The following is a 15,227-nucleotide window of genomic DNA, read 5'->3' as shown; positions in this document are numbered from 1 at the left end:
TTATTGTTGTCATCGTTTTCTTCACTGCATTGCAGACATTAGCAGGAAAAATACCATGTTCATAATCATCATCGTTGCCACTGTCTAATAACGGATGTAAAAAAAAAAACGATAGTAAAAATTTATGTAAAAATTATTTCATACTCCACATTTAGGGGGGCCAAAAATCGTTGTCACAGGGGCACTTTTTACTGTTGTTTTTATATCTTTACTCAACTATTGTTCACCTAATACCTTATTTGCACTGTTGGTTAGAGCCTGTAAAGAAGCATTTCTACACCTGTTGTATTCGGTGCACGTGACAAATAAACTTTGATTTGATGAGGCAAGTTATATTCTCAAATAAAAAATGGATGTAGCAATCACAGATTGACCCTTTCAATAAAACTTCTTTCACTTGTGTGACCTCCCCCTGGTCACTGTCTGTCTGCTGTCAGGCCCCTCGAACTTATCTGTGTCTTAAAGTTGAAATGTTTGTCAGGACCCCAAGACCAATAATATATTGAAAAAAATAATAATAATCTTCAAACAGTCTCACCATGGTGTGACAAAACATTTTTTTATCGTCATTCATTGCAGTACAATAATTTACAGAAGGATAAGTAGAACACGTCCAGTACTATACAGAGCCTACATAAATTCAACAGAATCCAGACTGAGGAGAAAGTGATCACTACAGAAAAAGACTGATGGATGGATGAATGGGCATACATTTGTCTCGAGCAGGTCCCCCCCTGGAGTCAGTCAATGACTAAGGCAATCTTGGAAAAGCAAAGCCTGAACAGTTTCAGCTATTATTAATACATGCATTGCAGATTATGAGACCAGATAAGAGCAACAGTAGCACCACTAAGCATTCACACTTCTGTTCAAGGTAAACACATTTATCTACACAATATTCTACCGATAACTCTTCTCTCAGAAATGTTTCCCTCGAGACTAGCTGATAAAAGGCTGGACATTTTAAGAGAAATGAGCAGATTATACAGGACTGCAATTGTAATGGGGCCACAGCTTTACAGATGTACAAACACATGTAATATTGTTAACAGATGCAGACACTGAAGAACATATATTGTTCAAGATTGATTAAGAAAAGTTATGTTTTTCTCCTCCCTAAAAACACGGGCAACTTCTTAAAGCCATCCATAATTTACTAAATCCACTTAGACCAAAATCCCTTATTACTTGACTCTTGCTTTCTTTAAAAGGCATTGGAGATCTGTTAATCTCTTGTGGACAGTCTACTGGGTTAACTGAGATTAGGGATCAGTGGACATAAAGGCTAAATAGCACATATATTAACGCAGAATTCAGCTTCAACCTACTGTACATAAGTATATAACGCTTTCTTGTATTGTGTACTGTAGTTGTTATCTTAATTTGACCAGTTTTGTCACAGGAGTAAAATGATCCTGCAGCAGGATTTCATTAGGCTAATATATATATTTTTTCAAATAGGAAATTAGTTTTGATAGGCTATAGTTTAGGTGTAGCCTATGGCTACATTTCGAATACACTTGTATGTCGTAGTGGAGACCAATATCAAGTGTTATTAAGCTATTGAAAATTACGGTTGTTGATGTACATTAGAATACATGTACTACTGCGACATTCAATCTGGTGCTTTGGCATTTGAGCGAACGAGAGAAAAAGATAACCCGCAGTTTTCAGTGAATTTTTGTAAATCACAAGTCTCATTTGAATTTCCTGTGGTGCAGGAAGATTCTCAGCGACAACAGAATGATCAAATTAAGATACAGATATTGTATCATTCAATAAAACAGCAACTAATTGCTCCCAAATAATTGTATTATGGGCTTTATTTCTTCTGAACTATTTATGAAAACCCTCCATTTATATTCTTGTTCTAAAATGTCTCAATTGGAGTGGAGTATATTAAGTACACATTCTGTGTTTAGCTGCAATTCCTTTTCTAGAATGTATTTAAACAATTCTGCTGTGGCCCCTCTTCACATTCACAATCTGGTTTTCAGAATAAAGGAAAATAAAAGTATATCACTCTGTTGACATCAACACAATAGCCTGAATTGTTGACTGTCTGGAGGAGTTTTTCATCTTATTCTGAAGTCGCTTTATGTTGCTGTGTAATGTGTTATGGGTTTTGTACATGGTAGGTTGCCATCACAGGCACTTTGCAAGTCTTTGGCTTACAGAACACTTTCACAGGGAAAACCCTTAAGAGCACTACAGACTAAAAGAGAGGCATCATCTCATTGCTCATTACTACTAATGCATGGAGAGTCATTCAGGCTAGTAAACGATTGGTAGAATGCACTGCGAGTTTGTTTGAAGACCATTATACACCATTAAAACTTAAACAGAAAAAGAGGTCTGTGCAACGCCAATGCTGTTCATAGAACTAAGCAAACATAAATAAGTGTTAGCATGTTTAGCATTACCAGTGCATGTTGGACGGTTCTCATCTTTGTCATCAAAGTTACTCTCACTAGACATGTCTACAGTAGGTATTTCTGGGGCTTATAAAACTAGGGAGTCATTTTATAAAAAAATCTTATTTTTTAAGATTATTTTCTAAAAACAATGAACATTTCTGGAGTTATAAACTATTAATTAAAGTATTGTAAATTAACATGAAAACATAGCTGTTTTATTTGTTTGTATCGAATTAACTATGTCCATCCATCATTGGAAATGTCTCTACTGGCAGTACAGTAACAGTAGTGACATCATGGAGGAACAAAGTCATGAAGACATTTTAAGGCATTCCACTGCATTGTGGGATAGCTGAACATACAGTGCATTTGGGGAGTATTCAGACCCCTTGATTATCCCCCACATTTTTTTACGTTACAGCCTTATTATAAAATGTATTATAGTTTTTACCCCTCAATCTACACACAGTACCCCATAATGACAAAGTAAAAATAGGTTTTTAGAATCTTTTGCAAATGTATGAAAAAAACAAAAAACTAAAATATAACATCTACATAAGTATTCAGACCCTTTACTAAGTACTTTGCTGAAGCACCTTTGGCAGCGATTACAGCCTTGAGTATTTTGGGTATAACGCTACAAGCTTGGCACACCTGCATTTGGGGAGTTTCTCCCATTCTTCCCTGCAAATTCTCTCAAGCTCTGTCAGATTCGGTGGGGAGCGTCGGTTTGGCCGGGTAGCCAGTTTTAGGAAGAGTCTTGGTGGTACCAAACTTCTTCCATTTAAGAATGATGGATGCCACTGGGTTCTTGGGTACCTTCAATGCTGCAGAATTTATTTTGGTATCCTTCCCCAGATCTGACACAATCCTGTCTCGAAGCTCTACGGACAATTCCTTCGACCTCATGGTTTGGTTTTTGCTCTGACATGCACTGTCAACTGTGGAATCTTATATAAACAGGTATGTGCCTTTACAAATCATGTCCAATCAATTGAATTTACCACAGGTGGACTCTAATCAAGTTGTAGAAAAATCTCAAGGATGATCAATGGAAACAGGATGCACCTGAGCTCCATTTCGAGTCTCATCTCAAAGGGTCTGAATACTTATGTAAATAAGGTATCTGTTTTTTATTTTTAATACAAATAAATATTTTTAATGCTAATATTTCTTTAAACCTGTTTTCACTTTGTCATTATGGGTTATTGTGTGTAGGTTGTAGTTAAACAAAAAATCAATTTTAGAATAAGGCTGTAACGTTAAAAAAAACTTTCCGAATGCACTGTAGCCATGATGTCTTCCAACCAGAGATGCTTCCTGTCCCTCTCAATCCTGGCCTATCCTAGCCCTCTATGGGATGATCCCACCAATCATCAGCCCCAGTCCCAATCCCTCAAACCCTCACTGGACCTGACCCCTCTGATCCTGGCTGAGGGATCCTGCCTTCTGGCCCCTTTCTCTTTCTGTTCGAGTGGTCAATGCATGAGGCCCCTCTCTGAGCCAGTTTTCATAACGGACCCTTCTCACTGTGTGGTTCCAGAGGCTTTGCCCTTGTGTCTGGTGAGCGCATCCTCAAGGAACCCTGCCAGCTTCTCACAGTCCTCCTGCATGGGGTTACACAGGGTTAGCGGTCAGATCATTACAGGATATTGATTATAATGATTAAGGCCATTTGCAATAACATTACGCAAAAATAATACCTACCTCACTTATGAAAGCGTAGTGAACAAGTTCATTGGCAAGGTCTTTGGAGCTGTCATCTGAAAGATTCATTCAAAATGGTTGAGCCTCATTAAACAGTATGTAATAAACACTATTGGTGTGCATGGCCAAAGAGCTCTATTTTCATGTCATCCAACAAATGTAAACGCCTGGAGTTTACTAAATGGTATTGGCAACGGTGCTCTGGTCAGATGACATGAAAATTGAGCTATTTGTTCAAGCACACCAGTGGTGGGTTTGGTGTCCAAAATAAGAATGCCTATGCAGAAAATAACCCCATACCTACTGTTAAAATATGTTATGGGGCTATTTTGCTTCCACTGGTCCTGGGGCCCTGTGGTCAATGGCATAATGCCGTTAAGGTCAACGGCATTATGAAGTTTACCCATTACCAGGACAATGTAGCCCAAAACCCGATTGCCTCAAATGGATCTTCCAGCAAGACAATAACCCCAAGCACACATCAAAATCCTAAAGAAGTGATTCATTGACCACAAAATCCACATTTTGCAATGGCCATCTCAGTCTCCAGACTGGAACCCCATTGAAAACCTGTGGTTTGAATTGAAGAGGGCAGTCCATAAGCACAGATTAATCATATCAAGGGTCTGCAAAGATTTTGTATGGAGGATTGGTTTAAGATCCCACCCAATGTGTTCTCCAATCTCATAAAACATTTGAGGAAAAGGCTCAGTGCCGTTATCCTCGCAAGGTGAGGTATTGAAAAAAGGGGTGTAAACAAAATCTTGTTCTCTGAGCAATTGTGTATTATAATTGTCACATTTTTTTGAGCATACAATAGAGCTCAGTATTTGTATTTACTTTTTGCTCATCTTTATCAAGAGTGGCAATAAATTAACTGTATTAACAGATAAAGTGTCCATTAGAACTCACTTGGAAGGATGTCACAGCTGAGTTGTCGATGGAGCTTGTCATCCATCTTAAGAAACAGAGAGAGCTAAGGAGAGGAGAGAGGAATACATTTCATTAACACAGAATATGCTTATCCCCAAATGCAAATAGTTGTGGGGATCCAAGGACAGAAAAAATAAGTGGGGGGGGGGGTTTGTCATGTCAGTTATGGTAACTGCAAAAGACCGCCGTGAGATGGACGCCATTACTTAAAAGAAGATTATAATCAAACTCACATGAGTTTTGGTCCCTTCTTCATTTGACTCCAAGTTACAGTGCATCTGAATCACCTGCAACACACCATCAGACCGACATTGTATTAGAGTGATAAGCGTACTTTAACTTGCAACACTGTCTCTCTCACACAGACATAAACAAATAGAATGAGATACAGACATACACACACAGACCTCACCTTTCTGCTCTCTGTCTCTTGGGGCTCAGGGGTGGGGGTCTTTACCGACTCCACCTGTTCATGGGACAGGGAGAGGGCACGGGGGACGGGGTGGGGCCGCGATAACGCAAAGTTCATGAGGGGGTATATCCCATTCCTAAGGAGGGGGATTCAGAATGAAGTCAGGAGCCACAGGTGTGTATATAATATCCTTTACAATGAACCTTCACAATGAACAAGGCAGTCTTCTCAGGTTTTGTCCTAAATTGCACCTTATTCTCTATATAGTGTTCTACTTTTGAACTGAGCCCAATGGGTGAGTGGAATTAGCCCTTACTTGACGTCCTCCAGGAACTTGTCCAGCTCCAAAGGGGACACATGGGAGTACTTGAGCTGCACACCAGGCCGGTCGCCATGTTTGATCTCCGCCATGAGACCGTTGGGATCAAAGGACTTGGTCTTCTCCTCCACACAGTTCTCTGGGAGCAGGTCTGGGTAGAGAAGGGAAAGGGAGCTTTACATGGATTCCACACCAGGGTGTCTATTAGCAAATGAAATAGAAAAATGTTTCCACTTCCATTGTAACAAAAGATACATTCCACAAAATCTACATAATTTTTCAGCTGTCATGTGACAAACATGGAAACATTTTCTCTCTCCCACAGAAATGGCTAGCCTGGATACCACTCTGTTTGTGTCATCATGCCACTCCTTGTCATACCAAACAGACTGGTTCCCCCGGCCCAAAAAAAGTGATTCCTCATGAAACCCAGACCAAAAAAAGACCATGATTTGATGGATTTTCACAACATTTAATCCAAAGAACGGTCCTGTGGAGGAAGGAATGTTGACATATATTTGACAATTGTATCTAAAACCATAATTGAGAAATAATTCATAAAAATTGGCATATTTCTGACATTTTGGCCTTACCCAGGCCTTTTTTAAGACTCCATAATGTTTAATTTGTAAGAGCTACATAGCAGAATTTGGTGTCATATGAAGCTTTACCACTTTCGCTGTATTGTGAGTAGTATTTTGATTACGATAATTGTTTTTTTTCATTCATTTATGAATATTGAAAAAAAAACATTTTTGATCATCATTTTTCACTATATTGTTGAATATAATATACTCAGGGCCTCCCGGGTTAAGGGCGCTGTACTGCAGCGCCAGCTGTGCCATCAGAGTCCCTGGGTTCGCGCCCAGGCTCTGTCGTAACCGGCCGTGACCGGGAGGTCCGTGGGGCGACGCACAATTGGCCTAGCATCGTCCGGGTTAGGGAGGGCTTGGTCGGTAGCCCGACTCCTGTGGCGGGCTGGGCGCAGTGCGCGCTAACCAAGGTTGCCAGGTGCACGGTGTAGCCTCCGACACATTGGGTTGGATGCGCGCTGTGTTAAGAAGCAGTGCGGCTGGTTGGGTTGTGTATCGGAGGACGCATGACTTTCAACCTTCGTCTCTCCCGAGCCCGTACGGGAGTTGTAGCGATGAGACAAGATAGTAGCTACTACAACAATTGGATACCACGAAATTGGGGAGAAAAAGGGGGTAAAAATTAAAATAAAAAATAAAAAAAGAATATAATATACTCTACAGGCATATCAAATCAAATTGTATTTGTTTATTTGTCACATGTGCCGAATACAACAGTGAAATGCTTGCTTAAAGACCTTAACCAGGGTAATGACCAATGTAGTTTTAAGAAAAAAAAGTGTTAAAGTATTTACTAAAATAAACTTAAGTAAAAAAAACATTTAAAAAAAAATACAAATAATTAAGGAGCAACAATAAAATAACAGTAGCGAGGCTATATACAGGGGGTACCGGTACAGAGTCAATGTGCGGGGGCACAGGTTAGTCGAGGTAATTGAGGTAATGTGTACATGTAGGTAGAGGTAAAGTGATTATGCATGGATAATAAAGTTTTAGAGTGGGATCTCTGCTACTTTTATAGTTATGATCCAACTTGTAAGCATTACCAACAGAGTGAATATGAAAATGGATTCAAAATGTTCGCCCCCTACTGGCGATTTTCAGGATGTGCAATGATACAAGTAAAAGGAGGGTTGTGATTGGTTACATTACAATTTACAATACAATTTCATGTATAAAATGGGTCATAACTTTAAAACTAGCAGAGGTCCCACCCTGGAACTTTGATATGCCCGTAGAGCATATTATGTTCAACAATATAGTTAACAATTATTAAATAAAAACATTAGTTTTTTCAATATTCATATTTTTCGATATTCGTAAATTAATGTAGGAAAATGATTGAAATCAAAATACTACTCATATTATCGAACAAGCAGTAAAGCTTCATCTGACACCAATTTTGGTTTGTAGCACTTACAAATGAAACATTACGGCGTCTCAAAGGAGGCCAAAATGTAATAAATATGCCAAATTTGACAGTCCCCGATCGAGCAGGGGGTTCTAAATATAGAACGTTCATAGCTGTGTGATATAGATTGGGACCTACACACTTCCTTAAACCTAAAAAAGAAAATAAGTAATTTTGGGTGGAAGTCAAACTTTCTTTGTCGGAGACAGACACAAAACACATGAATACAACCAAGAAAAAGCGCCCAATTATGCTTTTCGATACAAATATCAAATCCTTCCTCCAATTCTATGGATGAAATGTCGTGAACATCCCCAAAATCATGGTATTTCTTTGTCTGGGTTTCGTGTGGAATCACTCAAATGGCAATTCCACATGTTGCATGCGGTGTGCTTTGGGGCTCCAGAGGAGGACTGAGGAAACACTCACACTGGTTGCTGATGAGGCAGTGGGCAGCCAGAAGCTTGAGGGAGTGGACCTCAAACAGCACGCGGTGGAATAGCAGGTCGTGAGCTGTGGGCCGCTGCTTGGCTTCATGACGTACACATGACTGGGTGAACTCCTATAAGAGGGAGTGGAGCCAAGTTAAAGCTATGTAGTGGTTAGGGTATGATAAATGTAAAGTATGTCAAAACTCTGTCTGGTTTCCTGGTCAGGTCACGTAGTCAAGTAAAACTCCTGTCCCTATTGACAGCGGCAGGTAGCCTAGTGGTTAGAGAATTGGGCCAGTAACCGAAAGGTTGCTGGATCGAATCCCCGAGTTGACAAGGTAAAAATCTGCCGTTCTGCCCCTGAACAAGGCAGTTAACCCACTGTTCCCCGGTAGGCTGTCATTGTAAAATAAGAATTTGTTCTCAACTAACTAACTAAATAAGTTTGTTTTAATCAGAGAAAGACGAATGTGGTCATGTGTTTTTGTGCATTTGCCCACTGTTGCTAGGCTATATTTGGACCATAAATGGAAACATGAGTGAAACTCACTCTCATGAGGGGATCCTCCAAAGACTGGCCTGCGTTGGTGATGGCCTCCTTGGACACAACAGCATCCCCATTAGCCTGGATTTCCAGGACAGCCATCTATAAATAAAGGAGATTATGTTAAGAATGGACATCAGAAGCGGTGCATGGGTAAAATCCCCAGGGAAGCCAAGGCAGGTTGTAATATGGCTTTTTTCCCCTATGTGTTGTGATACAGTTGAAGTCGGAAGTTTACATACACCTTAGCCAAATACATTTAAACTCAGTTTTTCACAATTCCTGACATTTAATCGTAGTAAAAAATTCCCTGTTTTAGGTCAGTTAGGATTACCACTTTATTTTAAGAATGTGAAATGTCAGAATAATAGTAGAGAGAATGATTTCTTTCAGCTTTTATTTCTTTCATCATATTCCCAGTTGGTCAGAAGTTTACATATCAAATACTAATTGAGTGTAGCATTGCCTTTAAATTGTTGAACTTGAGTCAAACGGTTTGGGTAGCCGACCACAAGCTTCCCACAATAAGTTAGGTGAATTTTGGCCCTTTCCTCCTGAAGCTGGTGTAACGGAGCCAGGTTCATAGGCCTCCTTGCTCGCACACGCTTTTTCAGTTCTGCCCTAACATTTTCTATAAGATTGAGGTCAGGTCTTTGTGATGGCCAACCAATACCTTGAGTACATTGTCCTTAAGCCATTTTGCCACAACTTTGGAAGTATGCTTGGGGTCATTGTCCACTTGGAAGACCCATTTGTGACCAAGCTTCGACTTCCTGACTGATTTGCTTCAATATATCCACATAATTTTACTTTCTCATGATGCCATCTATTTTGTGAAGTGCACCAGTCTCTCCTGCAGCAAAGCACCCCCACAACATGATGCTGCCACCCCTTCGCGGTTGGGATGGTGTTCTTCGGCTTGCAAGCATTTTTCCTCCAAACATAACGATGGTCATCATTGTTTGTACAGATGAACGTGGTACCTTCAGGCATTTGGAAATTGCTCCCAAGGATGAACCCGACTTGTGGAGGTCTGCAATTTTTTTTCTGAGGTCTTGGCTGATTTCTTTAGATTTTCCCATGATGTCAAGCAAAAAGGCAATGAGTTTGAAGGTAGGCCTTGAAATACATCCACAGGTACACCTCCAATTGACTCAAATTATGTCAATTAGCCTATCAGAAGCTTCTAAAGCCATAACATCATTTTCTGGAATTTTCCAAGCTGTTTAAAGGCACAGTCAACTTAGTGTATGTACACTTCTGACCCACTGGAATTGTGATACAACTGTAAACAATTGTTGGAAAAATGACTTGTGTCATGCACAAAGTAGATGTCCTAACCGACTTGCCAAAACTATAGTGTGTTAATAAGACATTTGTGGAGTGGTTGAAAAACTAGTTTTAATGACTCCACCATAAGTGTATGTAAACTTCCGACTTCAACTGTAATTGCGTTGTTTGCTCTATAACCTGCTAGTTCATATGTCTTGACACTGTGATATATAGGTCTAAGGCCGAGACAATAAGAAGACACAATGGCAGAATAAATTCAACCACACCTTTGTTTCATCACAAAACCAAAGAGCAACATCTGTCCGGTGAATGCGTAAAAATATATTGCATGTAGCAAACCGTTACATGACATACAGCAAGGTCAAGCAAGTTAAATCTTCCGACATTTTCGGACTACTAAACAACCATTGCTTTATAACCAAGGCGAGTTACCAAGTTGCAAAGAAAACAGGCGCTGCTCCCACTATTCCAGCACCATTTCAACATCATCTCATCACCTATGCTTAGTCTAATACAGTGACAACTAAAAGATACCAAAAACAATTTAGTCCAATCAACATAAGCTACATGATGTGGCTATCCATGGTAATGATTTATGTGTGTGTGAGACTCTACTTGCAGAGAAATGCCAATTACCATCCTCCTCATTTCATGTTGCCTAAACAGTCTATGACTCTGTGATACAAGCTTTTAGTTTTTGTTGTCCTAGGCCACCTGGCTAAAACGCTTGCTCGCTAGCCTAACTTCCCTTTCATGCGCAATGATGCGCCAGGCCAGCTAGTTAGCATTAGCCTAACATTTCTACATCTAGCTACATGTTGAACTTACATCCTCTCAGGCCAGGGGCACAATGTATGAATTTATGGTTTGATCAGAATCACCGTTATAATCATTGGCCAGTATGGAGAACTAAGTAATACCACCAAGTCCAAATCCCTATCTCCATCCATGACTAATTTAGGAAAGGGACAATTTTAGCTAGCTAGCTACCGGAGGATAACGACAACTTCTAATGTGATGTGATTGGTCTGAAGCTAAATCCAAACTGGCTTCCCTTGGCATTCATGAATACACACCACTGAGGGACATGAGCGTATATGTATGGTCTGTGTGTTGTGTTCTGTTATACACAGTGTCTGAAATATTAGGCAGAGCGAGGACATGTGTGCACTGTGCTTATGAACACAACTTGAAGACAATGCAACACATCTATATTATAATACACTAAGCAGGGTCTACTCCTACAATTTTGCACAGATGTTCTTAAAAGAAGCGCATCATCCTGTTACATGGTACTGGCAACTTAATATTCCGCAATGTTTTGTATTATTTACCCAAAATGCTCATTGACTTGACATTCCAAATGACCATTAAATAAAGCCCCGGGTGACTATTTATATCAAGCTTTATTGGGTTTGACAAAGATTTACATTTAAAAAATAAAAATGGCATTATGGCAATGCCATGATGACGCCATTTTGCTCCCAAGGCAAAGCCTGTAAAAGCATGGGTCCAGCCGCTCAGTGTGTATAACAATAATCATGCAACAGTAGGCTATTAAACTAACCTATTCTAAATTGATCACAGATCATGACATTTACCCGAAAGAATTTGGCTACATTTAGCCTAGATACACTACAGTTCAAAAGTTGTGTCACTTAGAAATGGCCTTGTTTTTGAAAGAAAGCAAATTTTTTGTCCATTAAAATAATATTCATATTGATCAGAAATACAGTGTAGACAATGAGTTGCAAAGAAAAAGCCATATCTCAGACTGGCCAATAAAAATAAAAGATTAAGATGGGCAAAAGAACACAGACACTGGACAGAGGAACTCTGCCTAGAAGGCCAGCATCCCGGAATCGCCTCTTCACTGTTGATGTTGAGACTGGTGTTTTGCGGGTACTATTTAATGAAGCTGCCAGTTGAGAACTTGTGAGACGTCTGTTTCTCAAACTAGACACTCTAATGTACTTGTCCTCTTGCTCAGTTGAGTGGGAAGCCCCAGGTGCACCTCTTTCTATTCTAGTTAGAGTCATTTTGCGCTGTTCTGTGAAGGGAGTAGCAGACAGCATTATAAGAGATCTTCAGTTTCTTAGTAATTTCTCGCATGGAATAGCCTTCATTTCTCAGAACAAGAATAGACTGACGAGTTTCAGAAGAAAGTTATTTGTTTCTGGCCATTTTGAGCCTGTAATTGAACCCACAAATGCTGATGCTCCAGATACTCAACTAGTCTAAAGGCCAGTTTTATTGCTTCTTTAAATCAGAACAACAGTTTTCAGCTGTGCTAACAATTACAAAAGGGTTTTCTAATGATCAATTAGCCTTTTAAAATTATAAACTTGGATTAGCTAACAACGTGCCATTAGAACACAGGAGAGATGGTTGCTGATAATGGACCTCTGTACGCCTATGTAGATATTCCAGCCGTTTCCAGTTACCGTAGTCATTTACAACATTAACAATGTCTACACTGTATTTCTGATCAATTTGATGTGATTTTAATGGACAGAATATGCTTTGAATGGCTTCTGTTAATTTTCATAACCATTGTCATTAATTCTATAATACTAATATTTATAATATCTATTTTTTTAAAGATTTTCCATTCACCCTTGAGAGGATTCTGTTTCCACTGCGTCGGTCATACTCAATGACAATTAATAATGCGTAAGGACAAAAATTTGACCAAGTCTGCATATACCTTCCTGCCCTAGTCTTCTCTCATGTGGCATTTTCCAGAGCTCGAACATTCAAATACTTATTTGTCATTCAAACAAACCTCAACCCAAGGTAAATTCCAAAGGAAATACATTACCCAAAATATTGTTTTGAAACATGCGCTGTAAAGCAGGTCTGTTGCAAGATGTGTGTTATGTTTGTGTGCCTGTTCATGGCAGGCACTTGGGTATCAGAAGCCACTACTGTAGTGGAATTCACAATGCTATAGGCCCTGTTACCTTACCACTGTAATGTACCCTTTTTCCTGTGTAAGTCTACATATGAAAAACTTTAAGAGAGCTATTAAAAAAAAATGAAGAGCAAACTCTCCATTTCCTGATGGTAATCTTTTCTGTGGCAAGGATTGTCAACAGGCCTACACATTTCAATAACTTAACAATACAATTGTTTTATAGACACAAAGTTCAGATTTGCTAGCAGTGCTTCACTGTCCTAAAAGACTAAATTCATTGATCAGAATTAAATAATTGTCTTATCGTCCGTAAGGACGGAGAGTAAGGTTTATAATACATGTATCAACTATTGCAGCTGGGTGCTCACCTCTAGAGCACAAATCCCGAAGGAGAAGATGTCAATGGCATAGTCATCCTCAGCCGCTAGACACAGAGAGAGAGAACATTTATTCTAAAATGACATGTATGATATTAACTGCCTAGTCACAGCGTCGTGGGAAACTCCGGAGTGAAACTGGCAACTAATAAAAGCATGAAGACCAGACATACAGTACATATACTGTATCAGAATCGAGGAAGGCTCAGTAAAACACTCACAGCCGTATTCAGGAGAGAAGAAGTGCAGGTTCCTCTGCTCGTCTCGGTGTGCACGGACTTTACCATGAACACTGGCCTCCGGAAACACTGAGAGGACAAGACAGACAGCTAGAAAAATATAATCCAGACCACACAGAATATTGTGACGTTCAGAGAATTAGATGTGCGGCACACTTATATGGTTCTTACCATTAACAAACAACCGGTGCCATACTGTGGATAGGAAAGAGCAGGGTATCCAGTATTAACTTCAGATGCATAGATAGAAGAACAATGATAATACATATTTGGGCAATTGTAGTACACACAATGCACAGTATAGGGGTTTGCTAGCATGCAATGCTAACTGTTACTGCTACCATTTATTCAGATGAAGCTCTCAAATCACAATTGAACTGTTCCTAATGCATGTTACCACAGGGTTAGGTTCAGGTTATAGCTAGGTTAGGGTTAGGATTAGGATTAGGTAGAAAGTCTGCGGTGTAAGACCTGAGCCAATCTTGATGAGGCCGTTGTGTTGGATGAAGATGGTGTCACAGGTCAGGTTGCCATGGATGATGGGCGGCTCACAGGAGTGCAGGTAACTGGGGGTAAATAAGATGGCAATTGAAGATCCATTCACTTGACTGAACACTTTGGCCCTGGAGAGCTGCTGGAACATGATCTGTAAAATCTGGTATGTTAGTGCTGGACTGGAACAAGAGTTAAAGACCCCAGTCCTGGATTACTAGTTCAGACTGCCATTGGATATAAATCGTGGGGATGAGAGAAAGAGAAAGTTATTGGTCTTACCTGAGGGCAGAGAGAATTTGGGTACACCATCTCTTCCAAGCCTGGAATGACAGAGTGAACAGCAGACACTTAAAAAGTACAATATGGTTTAAGTATGCGGGAACAGTAAACTTACAGTTATGACTGCAACTACTGTTTCCTGAAGGAGGGAAACGAGGTACAACACAGCTATGGGGAGTTGGCTCGCTAGCACCCTCTACTGAATAACATTAGAATCGCGCCTGACAAGGATTCATCCTTTCAATTCAGTACCCCACTTCAATGAACTAGGCAGCATGGGGCCGAACAGGTGTTGTACCTTGTTTCCCTCCTTCAGGGAACAGTAGTTATAGTCATAATGGAACATTCCATTTCAGTCGGTCAACTCGGTACAACACAGCTATGGGGATATGAAATCACGCCCCAAGTGGACACCCAAATGAAATGGCCTACCCAGAATTCCAACCCGACAGGAAAACCTGTGGTACTTGGGTATTGTGCAATCTGCCAATCTGCCCTGCCTAATGACCTTCTCATGCCCCAGTTGAAAGCACGATATGGGCTACACTGGGGGCAGTGACATCCAAGCGATAGAACTTCACAAAAGTGCGTGGTGATGCCCAACTCACCACAGCACAAATATCTCCTACAGGCAGCCCTTTAAACAACACCCCAGATGCCACCAGACCCCTGGTGTAGGTAATGATTGCCTTTATCTGTCATATGACAGAGCAATAGCCTCCATAATCCATTGGGAGAGACGCTGCTTAGAAAGTCCTCTACCACAAGCCGGATTACCAAAACAGACAGTTGGTCGCACAAACTGACACCCCTGGTCCGCTCAATATACCTGCGTAATGCCATTACCGGCCATAGGGCAT

The 15,227-nt window shown here is 40.2% G+C and overlaps 1 protein-coding gene across 2 annotated transcripts in view; it reads right to left on the bottom strand.

Annotated features, from left to right (window-relative positions):
* Positions 1 to 540: 540 nt before the first annotated feature.
* The window catches only part of LOC110535653 (nuclear receptor-binding protein 2), a 79,610-nt gene continuing 64,923 nt past the window's right edge, over positions 541 to 15,227 (bottom strand). For both annotated transcript variants that reach the window (XM_090190008.1, XM_021620781.3), the window contains exons 5-17: positions 14,368 to 14,408; positions 14,065 to 14,159; positions 13,765 to 13,788; positions 13,576 to 13,662; positions 13,346 to 13,401; positions 8,774 to 8,869; positions 8,222 to 8,354; positions 5,786 to 5,939; positions 5,470 to 5,605; positions 5,291 to 5,344; positions 5,037 to 5,100; positions 4,125 to 4,180; positions 541 to 4,024 (exon numbers count right to left, since the gene is read on the bottom strand). In XM_090190008.1, the coding sequence (XP_090046134.1) occupies positions 3,944 to 4,024; positions 4,125 to 4,180; positions 5,037 to 5,100; positions 5,291 to 5,344; positions 5,470 to 5,605; positions 5,786 to 5,939; positions 8,222 to 8,354; positions 8,774 to 8,869; positions 13,346 to 13,401; positions 13,576 to 13,662; positions 13,765 to 13,788; positions 14,065 to 14,159; positions 14,368 to 14,408 (1,077 nt within the window). In that variant the 3' untranslated portion in view covers positions 541 to 3,943. The remainder of the gene's footprint in view (positions 4,025 to 4,124; positions 4,181 to 5,036; positions 5,101 to 5,290; positions 5,345 to 5,469; positions 5,606 to 5,785; positions 5,940 to 8,221; positions 8,355 to 8,773; positions 8,870 to 13,345; positions 13,402 to 13,575; positions 13,663 to 13,764; positions 13,789 to 14,064; positions 14,160 to 14,367; positions 14,409 to 15,227) is intronic.

The sequence above is a fragment of the Oncorhynchus mykiss genome, chromosome 11 (assembly GCF_057628025.1).
Source record: "Oncorhynchus mykiss isolate SJ-2025 chromosome 11, ASM5762802v1, whole genome shotgun sequence".
NCBI classification, from domain to species: domain Eukaryota; kingdom Metazoa; phylum Chordata; class Actinopteri; order Salmoniformes; family Salmonidae; genus Oncorhynchus; species Oncorhynchus mykiss.
The sequence above is the reverse complement of the archived record's forward strand: the minus strand, read 5'-3'. Positions and strand labels throughout refer to the sequence as shown.